Raw genomic sequence first — 22534 nt, 5'->3', positions numbered from 1 at the left:
TATCAGACCTCCCTCAACAATCTTTGGATTGAATCCCGAACAAATCTCGTCAATCTGGGGAACGATCCCAGACGACACTCGTTAATCTTTGGATTGGATCCCAGACGAATCTCGTTAACCTTGGGAACTATCCCGGACGAGCCCCCAATTTTGTCATGAACCAGCAACAAAAGAAACACACTGAGCATGAGTTAGTGTTAAAAATTATTTTATTAATTACTACTTATGATAATACATAAAATAAAAGTAAAAATGTTAGTATGTTAGAATTCAAAAAATGTTAAACCTCGAACGTTAACCCCAAAACTAAACTCTTCGTGTGTGTGTGTGTGACAAAGTCCAAAACTCCCAGTTCCGGAATGGTTCTTAAAGTTCAGTTCCGCAAGCCATAAGGTGAAACATGAGCAAGGGCTTCTTCAACAACCACCGTTGTCTGAAGATAAGATGTAGATGTAGAAAAACATAGAGAGAGTACATACGAAATCCAAATGTTCCACGATGGAACCCAAACGACACTTCAGTGTTTACTCGGTAGTGACTTCCTTACCCCGAAAGCATCCGAACCGTGGTCGTCCACATACAAATACCTGTTTCCTTCTACAGGTCAGCAACAAAGTGAACTCCACTGGATTACTTCCAACTTCCATACATGGATTTCTGTGGCAAACACAGTTATTGTTTCTCATCCATCGAGAGAGAACACTAGCAGGCTGGTGTCTCTCTCCCTTCTCTCTCTCTCTCTCCTTCTTCTTCTTCTTCTTCTAACTTCTTCAACAACGTCATTACGTCCTTTATCTTCTATTGACGTAAGCACGCCCCACACACACATACACACACACTCTCTATCTTAAAGGGACTTTCACTGAGTCCATAACAGTTGGTCAGGAAGTCAGGGATCCAGTTGCAAAGGGAGGTGTTGGGTCTCAGGTCTAGGAGTTTGAAGATGAGTTTGCTTGGAATTATAGTATTGAAGGCAGAGCTGTAGTCAATAAACAATAGTCTAACGTAGGTGTCTTTATTGTCCAGATGCTCCAAAGATGAGTGTAGGGCCAGGGAGGTGGCGTCCACCTGAGACCTTTCTCGGCAATAGGCGAATTGCAGTGGGTCGTGATTGTCTGGGAGGCTGGAGTTGATGCGTGCCATGACCAGCCTCTCAAAGCACTTCATGATGGTGGATGTCAGAGTCACCAGGCTATAGTCATTAAGGCATGTTACCTTGCTTTGCTTAGGTTCTAGGATGATAGTGGACAGGTGGTTATTGGGAGGCTGGTTATCATAATGGACGGAGCAGTGTTCACAACTCTCTGCAATTTCTTGCTGTCTTGGGCAGAGCAGTTGCCATACCAGATAGGATACTTTCTATGGTGCATTATTAAAAACTGGTGGAGTCAACGAGGTCATGCTGAATTTCCATAGCCCTCTGAGGAAGTTGAGGCATTGGTGTGCTTTCTTGGCCACAACGTCTACGTGGTTGGACCACGACAAGCTATTGGTGATGTTTACACCTAAGAACTTGAAGCTCTCAACCTTCTCCATCTCAACACCATTGATACATACAGAGGCATGTGCATCATTCGCCCCCATCCCCCCACTCCCCCCGTTCCTGACGTCAATGACCAGCTCTTTTGTTTTCCTGACATTGAGGGAAAGGTTGTTGTCATGACACCATGCCACTAGACTCTCGATCTCCTTCCTGCATTGCAATTCATTGTTATTTGAGATCCAGCCAACTACGGTGGTGTCATCTGTGAACTTGTCAATGGTGTTAGAGCAGAATCTGGCCACACAGTGAGTGTTTAGGGAGTAAAGTAAGGGGCTGAGGAAGCAGCCTTGTGGGGCACCAGTGTTGAGGATAATCGTGGCGAAGGAGAGTGTCTGTGGCAGACACTGAAGAGGGTTACCTAAAACTACAACAGGGTCAAGATTGACCAGGAAAGTGGGCCAAGAAGTGGCAGATGGAATTTACCTCAGATGTGTAAAGTGCTGCCTTTTGGGAAGCTAAACCAGGGCAGAACATACACAGAGAATGGCAGGCCTTGGACAGTGCTATAGAACATAGAGACCTGGAGGTACAGGTACATATTTCCTTGAAAGTGACGACAAGATAGTCAAGATGGTGAAGAAGGCATTTGGCACATTTGCCTTCATTGGTCAGGGCATTGAGTACAGGAGCTGTGACCTCGTGTTGCAATTGTACGAGATGTTGATGAGACCACACTTGGAATACTGTGTGCATTTCTGGTCACCCAGCTATAAGAAGGATGTCATTAGCTGAAAACAGTGCAAAGAGGGCTGGAGGACTTACATGGAGAGGTTAGATAGATTTTTTTTTCCATGAGCATAGGAATTTAGGGTTGGGTGACCTTATAGAGGTATATAAAATCATGAGAGGAGTAGATAAGGTGAATGGACACTTTTTCCCAGGGTACGACAGCCTAGCGGGCATAGGTTTAAGGCAAGAGGGGAAAGATTTAAAGGGGAGCTGAGTGGTAACTTTTTCACACATAGGTTGGTGGGTATATGGAATGAGCTGCCAGTGGAAGTGGTAGTGGTGGGTACAATTACAACAGTTAAAAATCATTTGGTACATGGATAGGAAAAGTTGAGAGGGAAATGGGCCAAACGCAAGCAGATGGGACTCGCTCAGGTTCTGTTTAACTCTATGACCCACTATAACCTTCCAGTGATCCTGTGGGGCTCTGAAGGTTTTGCCAACTTTAATGTTTTGGATGAAAAATTCCTTTCCCTTGCCATATTGAAGCTGGTCATATTTATGATCTAATAGGAATCAATTCAGTCACTACCCTGTACCTTCAATAATTCTAAAGGTTAGGGCTAAGTTCATGTAGTGTGCTGAGCCAGTGCCTTTGCTGAACTTTCCATTTGCAGCATGAAGCAATATGTCAGTGGCACTGTTAGCACACATCCTGAAAAAAGCAGGTGGCAAAATCAGCCAAGCAGCCCATACCTTCTGAAACAATCAAACTGTTGTTGCTATCGTTTCTCATCGTGGAGCCATTTGGGACTGGGGCTGTAACAATGCTGCTCTTCCTCACTGGCTGATCACCTGCTTTACAAATGCACAAATAAGTATTGCAGAACCTAACAGGTGGAGCAAGGGAGGGATGGGTGGCAGGACATCGGGGGTAGGAGGAGAGGAGAGGAGTGAGCAAGACAAAAGAATCATGAAATGATAAAGTCGTTACATCACAGAAGAAGGTTAGTGAGGCAATTCGGGATTTTTATATGAGTAATTGACTTTATCCCATTCCCTGACTCTATTCCCATTGATTGCATTTTATTTCTTATCTAATTACCTTCCTATCTAATTCACCTTTGAAGACTATGATTATACCTGTTGTCTGAAATAGCTTTGCATAGAACATAGAACAGTACAGCACAGGAACAGGCCCTTTGGCCCACAAAGTCTGCGCTGGTCACAATGCTGAATTAAACTAAATCTCTTCTGGTATTGGTTTATTATTGTCACTTGTACCGAGGTGCAGTGAAAAACTTGTCTTGTGTACCGATCGTACAGGTCAATTCATTACACAGTGCATTGAGGCAGTACAGGATAAAAACAATAACAATACAGAGTAAAGTGTCACGGCTACAGTGAAGTGCAGTGCAGGTAGACAATAAGCTGCAAGGTCACAACAAGGTAGATTGTGAGGTCAGAGTCCATCTCATCGTATAAGGGAACTGTTCAATAGTCTTATCATAGTGGGATAGAAGCTGTCCTTAAGTCTGGTGTTACGTGCCCTCAGGCTCCTGTATCTTCTGCCCGATGGGAAAGGGTAGAAGAGGGAATGACCAGAGTCTTTAATTATGCTGGCTGCTTCACCAAGGCAGCGAGAGGTATAGACAGAGTCCACGGAGGGAAGGCTGGTTTCCATGATGCGCTGGGCTGTGTCCACAACTCTCTGCAATGTCTTGCGGTCCTGGGCAGAGCAGTTGCTGTACCAAGCCATGATGCATCCAGATAGGATGCTTTCTATGGTGCATCGATAAAAGTTGCTGAGTGTCTAAGGGGACATGCCAAATTTCTTCAGCCTCCTGAGGAAGTAGAGGTGCTGGTGAGCTTTCTTGGCTGTGGCGTCTAGGAACGTGAAGCTCTCAACCCTTTCGACCTCAGTACTGTTGATGTCGACAGGTGCATGTACACCACCCCCCTTCCTGAAGTCAATGACCAGCTCTTTTGTTTTGCTGACATTGAGGGAAAGGTTACTGTCATGACACCATGTCACTAAGCTCTCTATCTCCTTTCTGTACTCCGACTCATCGTTATTTGAGATATGACCCACTACGGTGGCAACATGTGTCCATCCCCAGCAGTGGTTACAGTCACCCCTGCTGCCCTGAGCCCATATCTCAGCAGTGACCCCTGCCCCAACCTGACTACCAGCTCTCACAGGCAGCGTTCCACAGGGGTTGATTCCTTACTTTGTGTGCACCAGGTTCCCAGTGCAGGAGTGCTGTCAGTAACATCTCTCTATATAATATGATAACAACCCTTGTTTGTGCTAAGTCCATTAACATTCTCTGGTTCTGAGGACTAAGTGAGGCACCAGTGTATGATTCTGGTTATCTGTGGACCCACAAAAGACCATAGATGCTGGAATCTGAAGCAAACAATAAAGTGCTGCAGAAAGTCAATGGATCGAACAGCATCTGTGGAGGCAAAGGGATGGTCAATGTTTTGGGTAGGGAACCTGCATCAGGTCTGTGTAGAGGGGAGATAACCAGTATGTAGAAGTGAGGAGGGGTGAGACACATGGTGGAACCAGATGAGGTTGGGATGATGGGCAGGTGGAGCCAGGTGGGGGAGGGTGATGAGAGGTGATGGATGGAAAAGGTGAACAAAGAGTGAGAGAGACCCTCAGTAGATGTGTGGCAGTGGGAATGGAATACAAGCGGAGTACCCATCCCCATGCTCTGGCACTTTCCCATGCAACCATAGGAGGTATAACAGTTGTCCCTACACCTCACCACCAACCAGGAACCTAACAGCGTTCCAGGTGAGGCAGAGATTCACATGCATCTCCTGCAACCTGGTCTACTGCATGTAGTGCTCACAATGTGGCCTCCTCTACATCAGTGAAGCTGAGCTTGAACAAGGTGAACGTTTTGTAGAACACCCGCACTCTGTCTGCAATGCTCGTCTGCAGCTTCCAGTTGCATGACATTTCAACTGTCCTTCCCATTCCCACACCAACCTGTCTGTCCTCGGCCTTCTCCACCGCCACTGTGAAGCCAATTGCAGGCTAGAAGAACAGCTCATATTCCACTGGGGTAACCTACAGTCCAAAGGTATGAACACTGAATTTTCTAATTTCAGGGAACCCACTCCCTTTGGAGACATAAGAAACTGCAGATGCTGGAGTCTGAAGCAACACACAATCTGCTGGAGGAACTCAGCGGGTCGAACAACATCTATGGGAGGAAAGAAATTGTTGACGTTTCAAGTCAAAACCCTACATCAGGACCAGATGCAGGGTTTCAACTCTAAACAGTGACAATTCCTTTCCTCCCACAGATGCTGCTTGACCCGCTGAGTTCCTCCAGCAGATTGTTTGTTAACCAACTCCCTTTGTTCACCCTTTCTATTCCCCCACCATGCCCCCCCCCCCCCCACATTACCTAGACTCATCGTCCACCCCACCTCATTCCATCTGGCCATCATTCACATATCCTTTCAAGAGGGTGCAGATGAGGTTCACCAAGATGTTGCCTGGATTAAAGAGTATTAGTTATAAGGAGAAGTTGGACAAACTTGGATTGTTTTCTCTGGAGTGTCAGAGACTGAGGGGTGACCTGATAGAAGTTTATAAAATTATGAGAGGCATAGACAGGATAGGTAGCCAAAGTATTTTTCCCAGGGTGAAAATGTCAAATACTAGAGCGCATAGCTTTAAGGTGAGAGGGAAAAGGTTAAAGGAAATTTTTAACCAGACAGTGGCAGGTGCCTGGAATGTGCTGCCAGGGGAGGTGGTGGAAGCAGGTATGATAGCACTGTTAAAGAGGCATTTAGACAAGCACATGAACAGGCTGGGAATGGAAGGATATAGATCATGTGCAGGCAGATGGGATTAGTTTAAATTGACATCATAGTTAGCACAGACATGGTGGGCCTGTTCCTGTTTTTTACTGTTCTATATTCTATGTACCTGGGTTTCTTCTCCCTTGATTCATCTTTCCTATCCTCTCCGCCACCAGGTTCCATCTGCACATCACCCCTCCCTTTTCTGGTTCCACCTATCACCTGACAGTCTCTATCTTACCCCTCCCTCTCACTCCCTCTCACATACTGGCTATCTTCCTTATACACTCTCAGTCCTGATGCTGGGTCCCAACCCAAAATGTTGACCATCTCTTTCCCTGTCTAGGGCTTTCACCTGCTTCCTGAAGTGCTTTGACTAAAATTGGATGCAATATTTCTGTTAAAGCCTTACCTGCATTTATAAAGATTCAACATGACTGGCTTGCCTTTATCCTCTGCCACTCTTTATAACGTTCAAGATCCTCTGTACTCTTTTCGCCACTTCCTCAACCTGCCCTGCCATCTTCAAAGATTTGTGAACATACATCACAGCTTCCTCCGTTCCTCCTCATCCTTTGGATTACATTCCCTCTCCTTTTCCTTCCTACCACAAGGAGGAGCAGAGGGATCTGGGGGTTCATATTCACAGTTCATTGAAAGTTGCCTCACAGGTGGAAAGAGCAGTTAAGAAGGCCAATGGGATGTTGGCTTTCATAAATCGCGGGATTGAGTTTAAGAGCCGCGAGGTGATGATGCAGCTTTACGAAACTCTAGTTAGGCCACACTTAGAGTACTGTGTTCAGTTCTGGTCACCTCATTATAGGAAGGATGTGGAGGCATTGGAGAGGGTGCAGAGGAGATTTACCAGGATGCTGCCTAGATCCTGGATTAGAGCGTATGGAATATGAGGAGAGGTTTAAGGTGCTAGGGCTTTATTCACTGGAAAGGAGGAGGATGAGAGGAGACATGATAGAGGTATATAAAATATTGAGAGGAATAGATAGAGTAGACAGTCAGCGCCTCCTTCCCAGGGCACCAATGCTCAAGACGAGAGGGCATGGCTTTAAAGGTTATGGGTGGGAGGTTCAGGGGAGATGTCAGGGGGAGGTTTTTCACCCAGAGAGTGGTTGGTGCATGGAATGCACTGCCTGGGGTGGTGGTGGAGGCAGATACATTGGACAGGTTCAAGAGCTTGTTGGATAGGCATATGGAGGAGTGTGGGATGGGGGGATATGCGGGAGGAAGGGGTTAGGTCATCAAGCCACCCTCACACTACCTACGGCACAACATGGTGGGCCGAAGGGCCCGTTTTGTGCTGTATGGTTCTATGGTATCACTTTGTACCTCTTTCCTTTAAATTTTATCTGCCATGTTTTTGCACATAACACCAGCCTACATCCCTTAAAGTGTGCTGGGGGAGTAGAGGAAGAGGGAATGGAGGGGCTGGAGGAGATGCAAGCCTTGGAATAAAGGAGAGACGTGTGCAAGGAGAAAGTGGGAAAGAATTAGATATGGAGAAATGGAGCAATAAATAGAGAAGGAGGAGGAAACTGGAGAGTGATTGCATGAAAGGGACAAAAGTTAGAAGGATGACAAAGTCTATGGTCCAAATGCTCGAAAGCTATTGATTAGAACGGGTGTTGGATGTAGCTTCTGATTACAGTTCCACCAGAACTGAGGTGATCTGATTCATTAGCTGGCTGATATTCTGTTTGACACATGGGCGTTACAAACCATCGAAGAAATTTCAGAACAGTAACTTGTTAATTTCCTCTAGACAGTAGCAGAGAGAACATTGGAATTTTTTGGAAAAGACCCTTTATTAAAATTTCTAAATTTAGTAATTTATTAAATTTCAAAATGTGATCTATGCTATGTAGTATAACGCTTTTTATACCTCTCTCTTTTTGAAGAAATCGCCACTCCTGCTACATTACAGGCCAAAAATGGACTTGCTATGACATCAAGTTTTATTGCCAGCAGAACTTCATAAGGTGCAACTTTTGCAGAGACTATCACCCAGCACTCAGACAATGCATCACTGGATCTAGCATGTGGCACACACCAGCAAACGCACATACCAGATCAGAGGTACTGTTCAACTGGGACTGACTCAACAAAAGCCTGCTTCTGTGCTCTCTCCTACGTTGTGTTGGAATCGCTCATGTTTAAGTGGGTTTACAGTCATAATATTATTATGAAAGGATCAAATGAAATTGCACCAAGACACTTTTTTATACCTGGTTTCTAAAGAAAATGCAGTGTCATGAATTTGATGTGTTAGGCGGCTTTGTTGTTGTGGGCACAAGAAATCTTTTATAGTTTACATTTTGACTTTTGCTTTAGCAACTCTGTGAACCTGCGTGTGATTTGGAAGTGTTTTAATGATGCAGTTTATTAAGCTTTGGGTTGCTTTGGCTTTCTTATTTAAAGGACCTTTGGAATAATTTTTATAGTTTCAGCTCAAAAATTGTGGATTGAAGTTGGTAGATTTTGTTTTAAATATCTTATCGGGTGAAATTCCTCTGTTCACTGCCTGAACAGTTATTAACTCATGAATTTGTGACTTTATAAAATACAGAGTCAAGGTTTTTCAGATAAGTCTGCTTCTAATCACATGGTGATTTTTAACCCTTGTTTCAAAATTAAACTTTTTTTACATCAGCAGTTGCACACACCAAAGTTCCACCTCTCAGGAACTAAGTTTCAACCTTGTATAATACACTACTCCCGTTCTGTCTCCTGACCTTGAAATCACAGAATTAGCAGCACTGTGTAGAAGCACTGCTGAGAAACATACTCCAGCATCTTGTGGAATCTAATCCAGGCTCTGCAATTGGTTATAGTCATTGATGTTCAGTCCCAACAGGACAGTTCCCATTGATGATTACACTTTGTATGTCCGGCGAGCTATAACAGTTGCTGAATAAATATCAAATGGCCCGCTTAAATTGTTTAAACAAGATCCTAATGAGATATTTCCCTGGGATTTCTAAGTTCATGTCTTTTGGTGAGATAGGGTTAGTTAAAATTATCATTGCTTTTATTGTCTGTTTGCAATAACCATATATCTTCCATTGGAATGTCCACAACTCTCCAGCTTTCCAAAAGGAAGTTCTCAGGAGAGGTGGTATGTGTTTGTTACGTCACAGAAACATCAAAATTATTTTGAGGAATTTGTAAGAAAAGGAGTGGTGTTCATCTGTGTTAAAAAGAGAAAATTGATATTCCCAGTACTTTTATGGGAACACGATTCCTGGCCCTAATGATGATAAATTCCAATTTGAAATAGTGGAAAACCTTAGACTGTGGGAGAGACTATTTGATGGCATTAGTGAGGGTTTATCCCACATTGTTCATGGCACATTCTGAAGGATTGTGTATTTATTGCAAATTATATTATAATTATGTGTTTTAGTTCTTGGTATGTGGTGGGTTTATTTTGCACTGTGTACCAGGTTTCTAAGATAAACGGTCTCCTTTATAAAAGGTAGAATAGCATTAGAGTTGTGCATTAACATACCAGGGCAGAATTATGCTTGTATAGTGCTCTTGTAAATATTTTAATGTGTATAACTGACTTCAGAGATGTTGATATGGAATGTCGGACCATTGCAACTGCCTGTACAGTGACTCACAAAATACTATTTTTGGCAGTGATAAATAACATTTTTAACCTAGGCAGCAAGAAAGTTAACAAAATTACAGCTTCTATAATTTTTATGACAGATTAAATGAAATATTATTTCAAAGCTGTATCCAATATAACTTTTGACAGGTTTTGAGGGATATCACAAGGAGACTTAAAAAATGTTTGGTTACGTGGCTTGAAGACGAAATGTTCTCTCATTATCTTCCTCCAGAGCATTCACTGAAGGAAACAGCACTGACAGAATTAACAGGCTTTCCTTAATGCAAGGTTCAATGTTGCTGTAACCAGAACTAGTAGGGCAATGAAGAAACTTAAACAGTGGAATATTCATTTATACTCACCATCCTTTCACAAATTTCAAAGTTACCAATATTCAAAACTGATTTCACTTTGAAGTTGTCTGGACATCCATTTTAGTACACAGCAAGATATCTGTAAACTGTCTATTTCATTTTAAAATCTACATAGTTAGACAATAAATTGGAATTTCTTCACATTTTAGTAACTTCAGTTAACTTAACCATTTCTTCTGATTTTGCTCAGGCATCAGTTCAACATCAAACTTTAGCTGATGTTTGGGGAAGTTTTACAAAACAGTGCATTTGGGAACTGAAGTAGATTTGGTAGAAGGAACAGAGCATTCACTGGAGGAAGCAACTTTGATGGAATTCAGAAGCTTTCCTCTCTATATGTTTCACTAGTGCAGCAAATTTACTGCTGGGCCATGGTACTTTTATAATGTAGACTGGAGCTATTTGAAACTATATCTTTCCTGTGTACTTTGTGCAAAGTATATGCACCTTATGCCCTAGATTTATGTTTATTTAAAGTGTCACACCAGCCACACTTTTTAATATAAACTCAGTGAGTGGTAGTGCAATTTTTAACATCAGCCCCAGTATTTTACTCATATGTTTATCCTCTCTGTGCTGTTTCTTTCAGTCTATTCCATGTCTCTTTTGCTGCTTTCCTTAGTGTGAACAGCTAATTAATTACAACTCAGAATAAACTAGACTAAGTTGCCATTCCTCTCTCTGTTATAGATATTATCTGGAGATAACAAGTCTTAATTATATAGGTACTGCTCCTATTCCGACAACTGTTCCACCAAAGCTGCAGCTTGTTAGACCACTGTAGAGAACACTAAATCAGCCACGTAATCATACTGGGACAGACCAGGTAGAGATTTTGTGAAGCTCTTGGTTGGTTGGTGGTCTGCCAACTCATGGTCATGGTATTTGTGCTGATGCATACATTACCAACGGTATTAAATTCAGAGTGATGGGATTTAAACATATGAAGAATATCTGCAATGTTATTCCAATACCATAAACAATATACCATTTTCCCAGAAAGAGATACAAATCTTTTTCCAAGATCCTTTTCTTTCAGATATACAGAGATAATTGTGGTTTGGTTTGTTGAGGAACATTTAAAATGATGGTTCTCTTGCTGTGTTTGTGTTGTTACATTATCCATGTTGACATTTGGAAGAATGGCTTTCTGGTTGAATGGTGCTTGGAGCATAAGATGACAGTGCAGTGTTTGACAGGTATCTTTAGCTTCTGAGCACCAGAATGTATAGAACTTGCACTTTGTCCACTTGGATGCTGAAAGGTGAAATAATTGTTTGTACCATGGGCAAGAAAGATACAGAGAATGCATTTCAGCACATTGAGTTTGTATCATTATTTATGCATTAAGTCCTTTTCAAAATAAAAACAAAAAAGTCCAAGATAGCTTGACTGTATCAGTGTGAAAAACTACAGGCGGACATATTATTTAATGAACTCGAGCATTGACTTAACTGGTATCATTGAACAAGTCAGACAAAAAATATGAGTGCCTTTAACAAAATCTAGTCCATCTTTAGACATTGCATTTATTGATCCTTCTTACATATTCCCCGTAACTAATCAGTGGTTAATGCTGATAATAGTGTATTGATGCCCTAAGCTTAGTAGTTGAGCAGTTTAGTACCAGTTTTAATGAGAGGATTCTCCTATCCTGAAAACATCTGATTTTGACCTTTGTGAAATGTATCATTTCAATCTGTTTTAAGTAAGAAAGCCAAAGTTAAATGAAGATGACAAAGCTAAGGAAATCTGAATCCAGCATCTGCAGTTTTTTGATTTTCAATGCTGGGGAAATGTTTGGTGTAACAGTCCAAAACTACAATCCTTAAAACTGTGAAGGTAGGTATTGACTTTGAGTTGTGTTTTGTTAATGTTAATGGATGAGTGAACAGTTTAGATGTGTCTTATTTGTTCAGAATGGGACTATTTTTAAATCTTTAATATTTTCACCTCATCTGTTGTTCAAATGGAAGTACTATGTGATATTAGACAAAGATAGTCTGAACTGTTTGCTCATCCAGATTATATGTTTACCTATTGCATTGTTTTTGATACAGAAAGCATAATGTCTCTGTTTGTGTGGGTTTCAGCTTCTGTGTGGTATCAGAACGGTATTATGTATACAGCCTTTAACTCAAACCTGAATCAGTGCTTGTTTATTGGACATGGAGCCTTTCAAAGGCAATATTGTAAGTGAGCCTTTAAAAAAATGTTGGCTGGGGCTGAGAATTATTATGTACTGTTTAACTTTATTTTCTGTTAAGCTTTGCAGCTATGATCTGGTTCATTGTCATAGTAACACCAGAGCAAATTAAGTTACAATAAGCTTTGCTGTAAATTGGCTGCCAATTTAATCTGAATTACTAGGTACATTTTCTAGCACACTGATACAGTGAGGTATTCCTGTGGGATTAGGCACAATATTTAATGCAGCAGAGCAGGTTGCATATGGAATCAAGTTAATTTTTTTATCGCTGTGTGAAGGTTAATCTTTGCAATTATTCACTCATTGTCAGCAATGTCCAGATTTCATGCCCTGATTAACTTAATTCTTTAAAATCATTTTCTCCTTTAGCATTACAGTAATATATATTCTCAACAAACAATGGGTAGGGGAAATTTGAGCTCTTACAGGACCATAAGACTGACCCCCCCCCCCCCCCCCCAAGCTGTTCTGTTGTTTAGTGAGGTCATCGCTGATGTGTGTCCAAACTATATACCAACTTTTAGAACATAGAACAGTATGGCACAAATACAGCTCTTTGTTATCAACATTACCTAACTTTGATTAATAAAAATCTACCAATCTCATACTTGAAATTAAAAATAACGTAACATCAATTATTATTGGTAATACAGAGCTCCTAACTTTTACTGCCCCTTAAATATATTTTCTTGCTTTGCTCCTGAAAGGGTTAATTTTAATTTTAGACCTATGTTTCAGTCATAGACTCCCCAGTCAGCAGAGATAGTTTGTTCCCTCTTACCCCAACAGTACCGCTTACTGTATTGAATGATTTGATTAAATCGTCCTTTACTTTTCTCAATTTTAGGGAATTCATCCTTAGTTTGATCAATTTTTCTTTTAATTTAAACTTTCTCATCCAGATGTTATTCTGGTAAATCCTATACTGCAATCCCTCCAAAGCTGATATACCCTTGCTAAGGTATGCTATCCAGAACTGCTTACAACACTCCCGCTGAGGTCTAACCAGGGATTTTTATTGGCATTGATGTGGCATTGCTTCTGTCTTACTGTATTCTGTTCCTCTAGATAGGCTGGCATTCCAGTAGCTTTTTTGATTACTTTTGTACTTTCCATGACATTTTAATGATCAACCTCTGTGGATATATGTTGTTTCTTTAGACCTCCACTGTTTCTATCCTTGCACTGTTCAGAAACTACTCTGTTTAATCCTTCATTGATCCAAAGAGGATGACCTGCTTTGTAATCTATATCTTCACCCATTTACTTAATCTGAACATCTGTTTGTAATGTAATACTTCCATTTGCACTGATTACATTACCTTAGATACATGGCTTTCTGTCTTTCCACTTAAGCCATTAATAAATACAGTGAATAGTTGTTTTTACCGGTCACTCCTATTTAAACTGCCAGTTTGAGCACTTGCCTGATTTCCCTACTGTGTGGCTCCTGCCAGTTTCTTAATCAGATCACTACTTTGCCTTTGATTCCAAAAGCTACGCCTTTTGCTGTGAAAGACTTTATCAAATATCTTCTAGATGTTCATTTTGATAACATCAGTTGGTATTTCTACATTCACTACTTTGGTAGCACTTCAAGAAATTGGATGACCATCTTCAGGCATGACCACCCTGTACAAATCCATGCTGGGTCTCATTCAACCGTTCAATATGTTAAATCATTTAGTCCTTCCAGGCCTCAGTTTCCTGGCAGCAGATGTTAGGCTAACTGATATTTCCCACTTTCTTAAATAGTGAAGTAATCTACACAGTTTTCCAATTTTGAAGGAAGAATTCCTAAATCAAGGAAAATTTAGATTTTTGTTGGCTTCTGAAAGGTTCTAACCTACTTTGGAGCCCATCTGGTGGCTTGTCACTCTTATGTGCCATTATTTTCCTCACTAATAACTTTTTGTGAGTCTGTCCTGACTCAATGTTGTTCCTTTGGGATGTCTTCCTTTGTTGTAAATACTGATGCAAAGTATTTATTCAACATCTGCCATTTTCTTATGGTTCTAAACATTATTCCCATTCAGGTTTCAGTAATGTTATTCATACTGGCACAGGTTTTCATGCAAGTTACTGATGGGCTGGATAGCCTGTTTGTGTCTTGTGCAATTCTAGCATTCTCATTGTGAGAATGTACCTCCCTGCTTTCAAGAATCTCGGCATTTAAAAGAGAAAATAGAACAACCGTTAGGGTTCTGTTTTCAGTTCACTGCCTGATATCAAAGCTCGCTTGTACTCTGTGGTACAGTGACCAGCCAGTACTGTTGAGTGAGCCATGTCTTGGAGAATGATTATTTTACAACTTCTTGTAACAAATAATTTCCTGTGTATTTCTGCTGAGGAACAGTGCTTTGTGTTGCTGAATGAAGTGGCAGATGATGCTGTCGATGCTGAGGGATAGAACACCTGCTCTTGTAGGAATCAATGTGCACCATTTGGGCATACAAAAACAGTCCAAATTCACAATGAATCTCTGCCTCAAGTTCAATAGGACACAATGAGAGATTGTAATTATTGTTAGATTGCACAGGTAGGGTGTGAAGACCAGCACAGATCAGTAGGCCATCTTGCACCTGTAATTCACAACACAGAATCGTTAAAACAGGGAGATCACTTGGCCCATCAGATCTGTACCAGTTCAATGCAGGAGCAATCCAGCTGTTCCCTACTCCCACCACCCCAGCCCATGGCCCTGCAAATTCTTGCCTTTCCCATACTCATCCAGCTCTCTTTTCAATGCCACATTTGGATTTGCCTGCACCACTATCTTTGTCAGCAAATTCCAGACTAATGCTTTTGGCAAGGGGAACAGCTCATTTGATCTTCCCTTTCTAGATCCTTTACTAATCCCCTCACAACTTCCTCTATACCAAGGAGAGCAGTCTCCTTACAGAGCCTGATGGATATCTGGAATCCTGTACCCTGAAGAGTTGTGGAGGCTAGATCAGTGGAAGTATTTAAAGGGGAGGAGTTAAATTTTTGAAAGATTGGAAAATTGAGTGCTATCTGGAACTGGCACAGAGGAAGAGGAGAGGCCTGGGAATAGATCAGCCATGATCATATTGAATGGTGAGGCAGGATTGAAGGGCTGAGTGGCTCTTAAGTGTAACACTGAGACTGGACACAGTACTCCAGTTGTGACAGAAACAGTTTTATAAAGGTTCATCCTGACTTACTTCCTCTTGTATTCTATGCCTCTATTTTATAAAGTCCAGAAACCCCCTTTTTCAAGCTAGAGTCATACAGCACGGAAACAGGCCCTTCAGCCCAACGTCCATGCCGACCAAGTTGCCTACCTGGACTAGTCCCACTTGCCCACATTTGGCCAATATCTCTCTAAACCTTTCCTATCCATGTACAGTTGAAATGTCTTTTCAACACTGTAGTTGTACCCACCTCTACCACTTCCTCTAGCAGCTTGTTCCATATCCCCACCACCCTCTGTGTGAAAATGTTGCCCCTCAGGTCCTCTTTAAATCTTTCCCCTTAAATCTACACCCACTGGTTTTAGACTCCCTACCCTGGGAAATAGACTGTGATCATTCACCTTATTTATGCCTCTCATAATTTTATAAACCTCTATAAGGTCATCCTTCAGCCTCCTTTGCTCCAGGGAAAAAAAAGCCCAGCCAATTCCATGTAACTCAAGCAGTCCAGTCCCGGTAACACCTTCTCTGCACCTCTTCTTGCATAATGACATCCTTCCTGTAGCTGGGTGACCTGAACTACACACAATACTCCAAATGTGGTCTCACCATCTTGTACAGTTGTAACGTGATATCTCAAGTCCTGTATTCTGTGCCCTGACTGATGAAGGCAACCATGCCAAACACCTTCTTCACCACCCTAGTGGACCCAGCGCCCATCTCTGTGGCACACCACTGATCACAGGCCTCCCATCTTAAAAACAACCCCCCACTACTATCCTCTGACTTCTGTTGTCAAGCCAGTTTTGTATCCATTTGGTCAACTCACCCTGGATCCCATGTGCTCTAACCTTCCAGACCAGCCTACTATACTGGTCCTTGACAAAGGCCTTGCTGTGTAGGCAATGTCTGTCACTCTGCCCTTGTCAATCCTCTTGGTCACCTCTTCAAAATAACTCAATCAAATTTGTGAGACATAGTTTCCCATGTACAAAGCCATGCTGAGTATCCCTGTTCAGTTTTTGCCTTCCCAAATGAGGTAGATCCTGTCTCTCAGATTCCCCTCCAGTAACTTTCCCACCACTGATGTTAGGCTCACCTGCCTATAGTTCCCAGGCTTGTCCTTCCAGCCTTTCTTAAATAAAAACACAATATTAGCCACCCTCCAGTCTTCCAGTACCTCAGACATGGCTATTAATGATAGAAATATTTCTTCCATGGCCCCAGCAATTTCTTCCCTATCTTTACACTATGTCCTAGAATACACTTGGTCAGGCCCCAAGGATTTATCCACCTTTATGTGCTTTAAGACCTCCAGCTCCTCCTCTTTTGTAATGTGGATAGGTGTCAAGACATCATTATTCTCTTCCCTCAATTCCCTAGCTTCCATAACCTTCTCCACAGTAAATACAGAGGAGAAATATCCATTTAAGACCTCATCCATCTTCTGTGGTTCCACCCATAGATGACCACATTGATCTAACCGTGTCTCTGAAATGCCTCGTCCCTGGAACTAAGTTGTTTTACAACCCTCTCAACGACCTTCACATCATTCCTAACATTCTGTGACTGGTGTTTTGTGCAGGTCCAGCATAATTTCCCTGTGTTTGAGATCTATGCCTCAATTTATGAATCGCAGAATCCCTTATCTTATAATATCCGCTCTTTCACCGTGCCTTACGACTTCTAAAGATGTGTGAACACATACAGCCAGGTCCCTATGTTCCTGAATATCATTCACAACTGAGCTACTTGGTCCTTATTGTGTCTGTCTATATTTTATACCAAAGTAAATCACTTCACACATCTCTGGGTTAAATTTTGTCTGCAATTTGTCTACCCATTCACTCAGCTTATCTATGCCACCTAGAAATGTAATATCATCCTCTTCAGCACTACCACATGTACAAGCTTTGTGTCATCATTTGGAGGTATTACCCTGCTCACCCATATCCAAATGGTTAACATGTAGTGACAAGTAATGGTCCTAGCACTGGTCACTGAGGACCATCTTCCACTCAGTTGTTCAGTCTCTCTCTTTCTGCCTTTAAGCCAATTTCCAATGTATGCAGATGGTGACCTTTTAATTTCACGGGCTTCAGTGTTGCTTACCAGCCTTTTATGTGGGAATTTATCAAATGTCTTCTGAAAATCCATGCAGTTGACATTTACTGCATTCCCTTGATTAATCTTCTCTATGAGATTAATACGAACGGGTGCCCACTGGTCAGTTGGACAGCTGAATGGCCTGTTTCCATGCTGTTTGACTCTGACTTCTTGACTCTAACACTTCTCTAAAGGTCTATCAATTTTTTTTCTTTGACTGTTGTTCCTTAAAACTTCCTCCACTACCAAGGTTAAACTGACTGACTTCAAGTCACCTGGGATCCCCTTACACATTCTTTGGAATAAACATTTCCCAGTCCACTAGCTCCTCCTTTGAATCTAAAGTACTCATTTAGTATTGTGGTTATGCCCCAATCACTCTCTATCCTTAGTTGTTTCTATCTCTCCCTCATAGGCAATGCAGGGAACGGATTCGAACAGGTGCTGAAGGTTACCACATTGACCAGAACTAAGTAACAGTTTATTGGTTTACAAAATGAATCAAAGAAATGAAAGTATTATACAGAACCTGTGGTATGCTACAGCAGCACATTGGTATGAATATATCGACCATATACTCATACTGATCTTTTGGCAAGAGTTGTAAAATAAGTAGATCTGGTTTGCATTCTTTGAAATGTTTATTTCATAAAATGAAACATTTCAGAATTTATATGATAACTGGAAGTCAACGTTTTATATTCAGTGCTCAGCTGTCGTGTATGAACATCTTTTGGGAGGATCAAATATATTAACAGATCAATGTGAAATTCAATGGGCTTTACTGCCTTTCAATCAGCTTTATATTTTGATTTAATCAGTGTGCTAGTCGAAATGATTACAGAAACTACAAAAACATTGTCTCTTCCACTAATGTTCCCCCCACCCTCGGCTGTTAAAATTGTTGCAAATATTCAAAAGTTCAGGCAGCATCTGTGAAGAAAAAAAATAGTTTTGTTTTCTCACTTACATTACAAAAACAGAAAATGCTGGAAACAGTCAGCATCGGGCAGCAGCTGTTGAAAGAGGAACAGTTAATGTTTCAGGTTTATGGCCCTTTGTCAGAACTGAGAAAGAGAAGACATTTGTTTTCAATGGCGGTGGGCTGGGGTGGGTAGAACAAAGGGACTGTCTGTGAATGGTTGAGGCAGTGAATGGACATGGCAGAAGGAGGCTGTGATCAGATTGTGTTTCCTACCTGCGAACAGCAGGGCTGTGGGACGTGCGCAGACTGTAAAACTAGCCAAGTGATAGTGCAGGTCTGATTAAAGGTGGAGAATTTGATATTGAGTCCGGAAGCTGCAACGTGCCCAGGTGGAAGGTGAGCTGCTGTTCCTCAGCCTTGTGTTGTGCCTCACTGTGATGGTGAAAAGGTCGGAGTGGGATGGTCATTTTCACTTTGTTTTCTCACTTTGTTTTCTCACGTTTCCAGTTCTGACCGTTGATAGGAAGGTCGGCTCTGTTACTCTCTCCACAGACACTGCCAGATGTGCTAAGTTTTTTCCAGCATTTTCTGTTTTTATTTCGGGTTTCATCCATCTGCAGTTTTATAATTGCAAATGCTTACTATTGAAATGCCCTTGATTTGATGCAAGCTGATGTGGACACGTATCATGTCATCTTTGCATCTTCCCTGTGAGGCTGGTCTATAGGCAAGTTATTTTACTGCAAGCCCTTATACTGGCTCCATTGAGACAAACACCACATTATTGTGAAAGGACCTTTGCACCAGGTTGCTGATGGCGGCCCAGCATTCACTTTGGAATAAGTGAATAGTTAGAGCAATATTTTCTACACATTGATGTTACCACTACCTACTTAATTTTTACACATGGTTCTGATACTCATCTGCATATTAAGGAGATTTTTATTAACGTGTGCTGAGGTAAGTTGGTTTAATAACAGTTTTGCTTAAAACCTCATTGTAGTTCAACACAGGTTGTTTGGTGCTAACTAACTGTCGCTTTGTGTGATTTAGGTTTATTTGTATTTTAGTGTTGTGTTGTGATGACACAAATATTCTATTTTCCTGATGAAATTGGGAACTAAATTAGATTCATATTGCCATATAGGGCACACTGGCAGCTTAAGATCTCCAATCAGCGTTCCAGCTGGTGTTGACAGCTGTAAAGTAACCAGAAGCAGCATGGGTATCTCCACAGAAACCTCCTTAATTGAGTTTCTCCTGGATCCACCACTGAGTTGGTACCAATACTGTATAGACTGTGCCTCTCCAGTGCCACAGATGTGGGTTTGGTTACCTATAATATTTGCCAGCTTTACTGATGGAGTTATTTCTCTGTCAGAATAAATAACAGGAATTACTATGAATCATTTTAGCCTTTAAAGTATCTGTATCTTGGACAGTGCAGACCATGGAACATGTCTTAATGTGAGGAAACATTCTTCTTACTGATGGAACAGTGCTAGTGTAGAGACCTCAGGCTCTAGGAGTCTCCCTCTTAGTATCTAGTATTAGTTTGCACAATTCCTTTATCAACTTGCATGTAAACTTTGGCTTTGCTGCCTTATTCTGGATTTTTTTTTAAAAATGCCACCCTCAACCAGCACCAAACTTGATCATATTTAAAGAGTATTTAATTTATAAAGTTTGTTTATTTGCGCAGGAGGGAACAAGTTAGAGTGTGAGAACTAAAATGAAATGTTCCGGCATTCACGTTTTTAAAAAACTGAAAAGGGCAATTTTGACTCCTGTTGGTTCTAGCACTTGTTCTCGCACCTTGAAAGTCACACACATTGGACAATATAAAGACTGCAGGTGGGCTCGAAGCTGGATTAAGATATGTTTAAGTGAGTTTCAAATATTATACAGATTTTGAGTTTAACTGATTGTGGCTGCATCAGTCCATGTGGTGACCCTTGGCTGGTCACAGCTCACACATCAGAAAAGAAATAAGCATTAAAACAGAATAGTTTATAACTGAACCGTGCTGCTCTGAGAATATTGTGCCATAATCAAGGCACAGTCTTACTGCAGGAGATGGGACCATGTCCCTGCCACCAACTCAGTGATAAACATAGTGAGAATTGGAGTCACATGGTTTCTCAGTATTTTCTGTTATTTAGGAGATTCAGATTAATAAATGAGATAACATCATGGTCTGCATTAACATAACTTTCTTGCTATAGGTTTGTAACCTACTGTAAAACTAATGGGAAACATCACCTTAAGTGAGCTCTAGTTACAAGATAAAGAAAACCACTCAGGTTTACATCAGAGATCATGTGAACAAATACCTCACTTTATTTCAACAAATGGCACCACCCAGTTTATAATAAACTGTTGTGATGAGCTTCAACTTTGTACTATTCCGCTACTTAAAATGTCTTCTGTAACGAGAATGTTTTGTATTGCTTCATGTAAATTAAACCACTTTTTAGCCCTATAATGTGCAGAATTCTTTCGTTCTGTCAATTAAATAAATTATTATATTTGTGAGCGTGTTTCACTTGTTATCCTATTTATTACAGTCAGTAATTGTAATAGTGCTGTCACAGAATTGTAGTCACGGTTGAGAAAAAGATGGGGAAAACTAAATAGCAGAATTAATAAGCAAAGAGATAGTTTTTATCAACATCCCTTTTCTTATTTTTCCAGGATGTTTCTTTTCAGAAACCAAGATGACATCTTCAGAAACAGATTGCAAGCTCCTGCTGGTGATATCCATGAAAGATGTTTGGCTTTTAATCTCTTTCCCTTTCCTATGTGTGAATTGAGCACTCTCTATTGTTAGGTAACAGGTGTCTGTAATACAGATCCTGGGTCAAGGCTCAAGACCTGTGGCACAGTCCCTTATCCTGAAGAATACCAGGGCAGAATAATTGCCACTTCCACACCAGCCACCCTGTTACTTTTGAGATCTCTGGATCTGGTGGATTCTGCAGGTACAGTAACACCTAGGCAGACAGAACCCAAACTTGGACCAGGACTTGACCTCTGTTGTGTCCAGGCTGAACAGATGTGAAGTGTTCATGTTTGGTGAAGTTCGTCACATCTCACCCTGAGATGAATGAGCTGTTAAAATTCCAGTCTGTTTAACTGTGAACAACATTAAAGCAGATACAGCAGAACTGATGCAGCAAGAAATATAGTGTAGTCAAGCTCCAGAATACCTAGGTTCAGTTATAGGATATGTTTTACATAAGCTGGAACTATCTGTATAATTGTAAAACTCAGTAGTTTGAGAGCTTTATGCAGTCATAGAGTCATAGAATTATACAGCACGAAAACAGGCCCTTTGGCCCAATTCATCTATGCTGACCAAGATGCCTACCTGAGCTCGTCCCATTTACCTGCATTTGGCCCATATCCCTCTAAACCCCTCCTATCCATGAACCTGTCCAAGTGTCTTTTAAATGTTGTTAATGTACCTGCCTCTAACCACTTCCTCTGGCAGCTCGTTCCATTACACACCACCCTCTGTGTGAAGAAGTTTCCCTCAGGTCTTCTTTAAATCTTTCCCCTCTCACCTTAGACCTGTGCCCTCTAGTTTTAGACTCCCTGACCCCGAGAAAAAGATGGTGACCATTAATCTTATCTATGCCCCTTATATAGAATCACCAGGCCACCCCTCAGCCCCTTCACTCCAGGGAAAACAGTCCCAGCCTGTCCAGTCTCTCCGTAAAACTCAAACTCTCCAGTCCCGGCAACATCTTTGTGAATCTTTTTTTGCACCCTCTCCAGCTAAATCACATCAGTTAGAGAACAGGCACTCAGTGGGAAAGTTTCAAGCTCCATATTACCATTTAGCAGGCTTGCAGTTGAAGGCACAAAGTCTGAAAATTCTAGACACACCCCAATTAGAGTTTTGTTGGCTATAAATGTTATTTTATAAAAATGAGTTTATACTCTTTTATGAGTTGTTCTCATGGAAACATGAAATTCTCAAGGATCTTGCTAAAGTATCTATGGAGTGACAGTTCCCTGGTGTCTAGAGTCAGGGCCACAGTCTCAAAATAAGGGATCAGTCATTCAGGACAGAGGTGAGAAGAAATTTC

General features: G+C 41.3%; 1 protein-coding gene across 2 annotated transcripts in view; it reads left to right on the top strand.

Moving 5' to 3' along the window:
• Positions 1 to 22534, top strand: part of LOC127580854 (polycomb group RING finger protein 3) — a 215606-nt gene that overhangs the window by 166411 nt on the left and 26661 nt on the right. Inside the window, exon 10 of one of the 2 annotated variants that reach the window (XM_052034818.1) lies at positions 7954 to 20951. The exons of the other annotated variant lie outside the window; for it this stretch is intronic. Coding sequence (XP_051890778.1) covers positions 7954 to 8001 — 48 coding nt within the window. The 3' untranslated portion in view covers positions 8002 to 20951. Of the gene's footprint in view, positions 1 to 7953; positions 20952 to 22534 lie in introns of those variants that run through there. 2 annotated transcript variants of the gene reach the window in all.

This window comes from Pristis pectinata, chromosome 2, assembly GCF_009764475.1.
Source record: "Pristis pectinata isolate sPriPec2 chromosome 2, sPriPec2.1.pri, whole genome shotgun sequence".
NCBI lineage: Eukaryota > Metazoa > Chordata > Chondrichthyes > Rhinopristiformes > Pristidae > Pristis > Pristis pectinata.
Note: the sequence above shows the minus strand (reverse complement) of the source record. Positions and strands in the feature narration are given on the sequence as shown.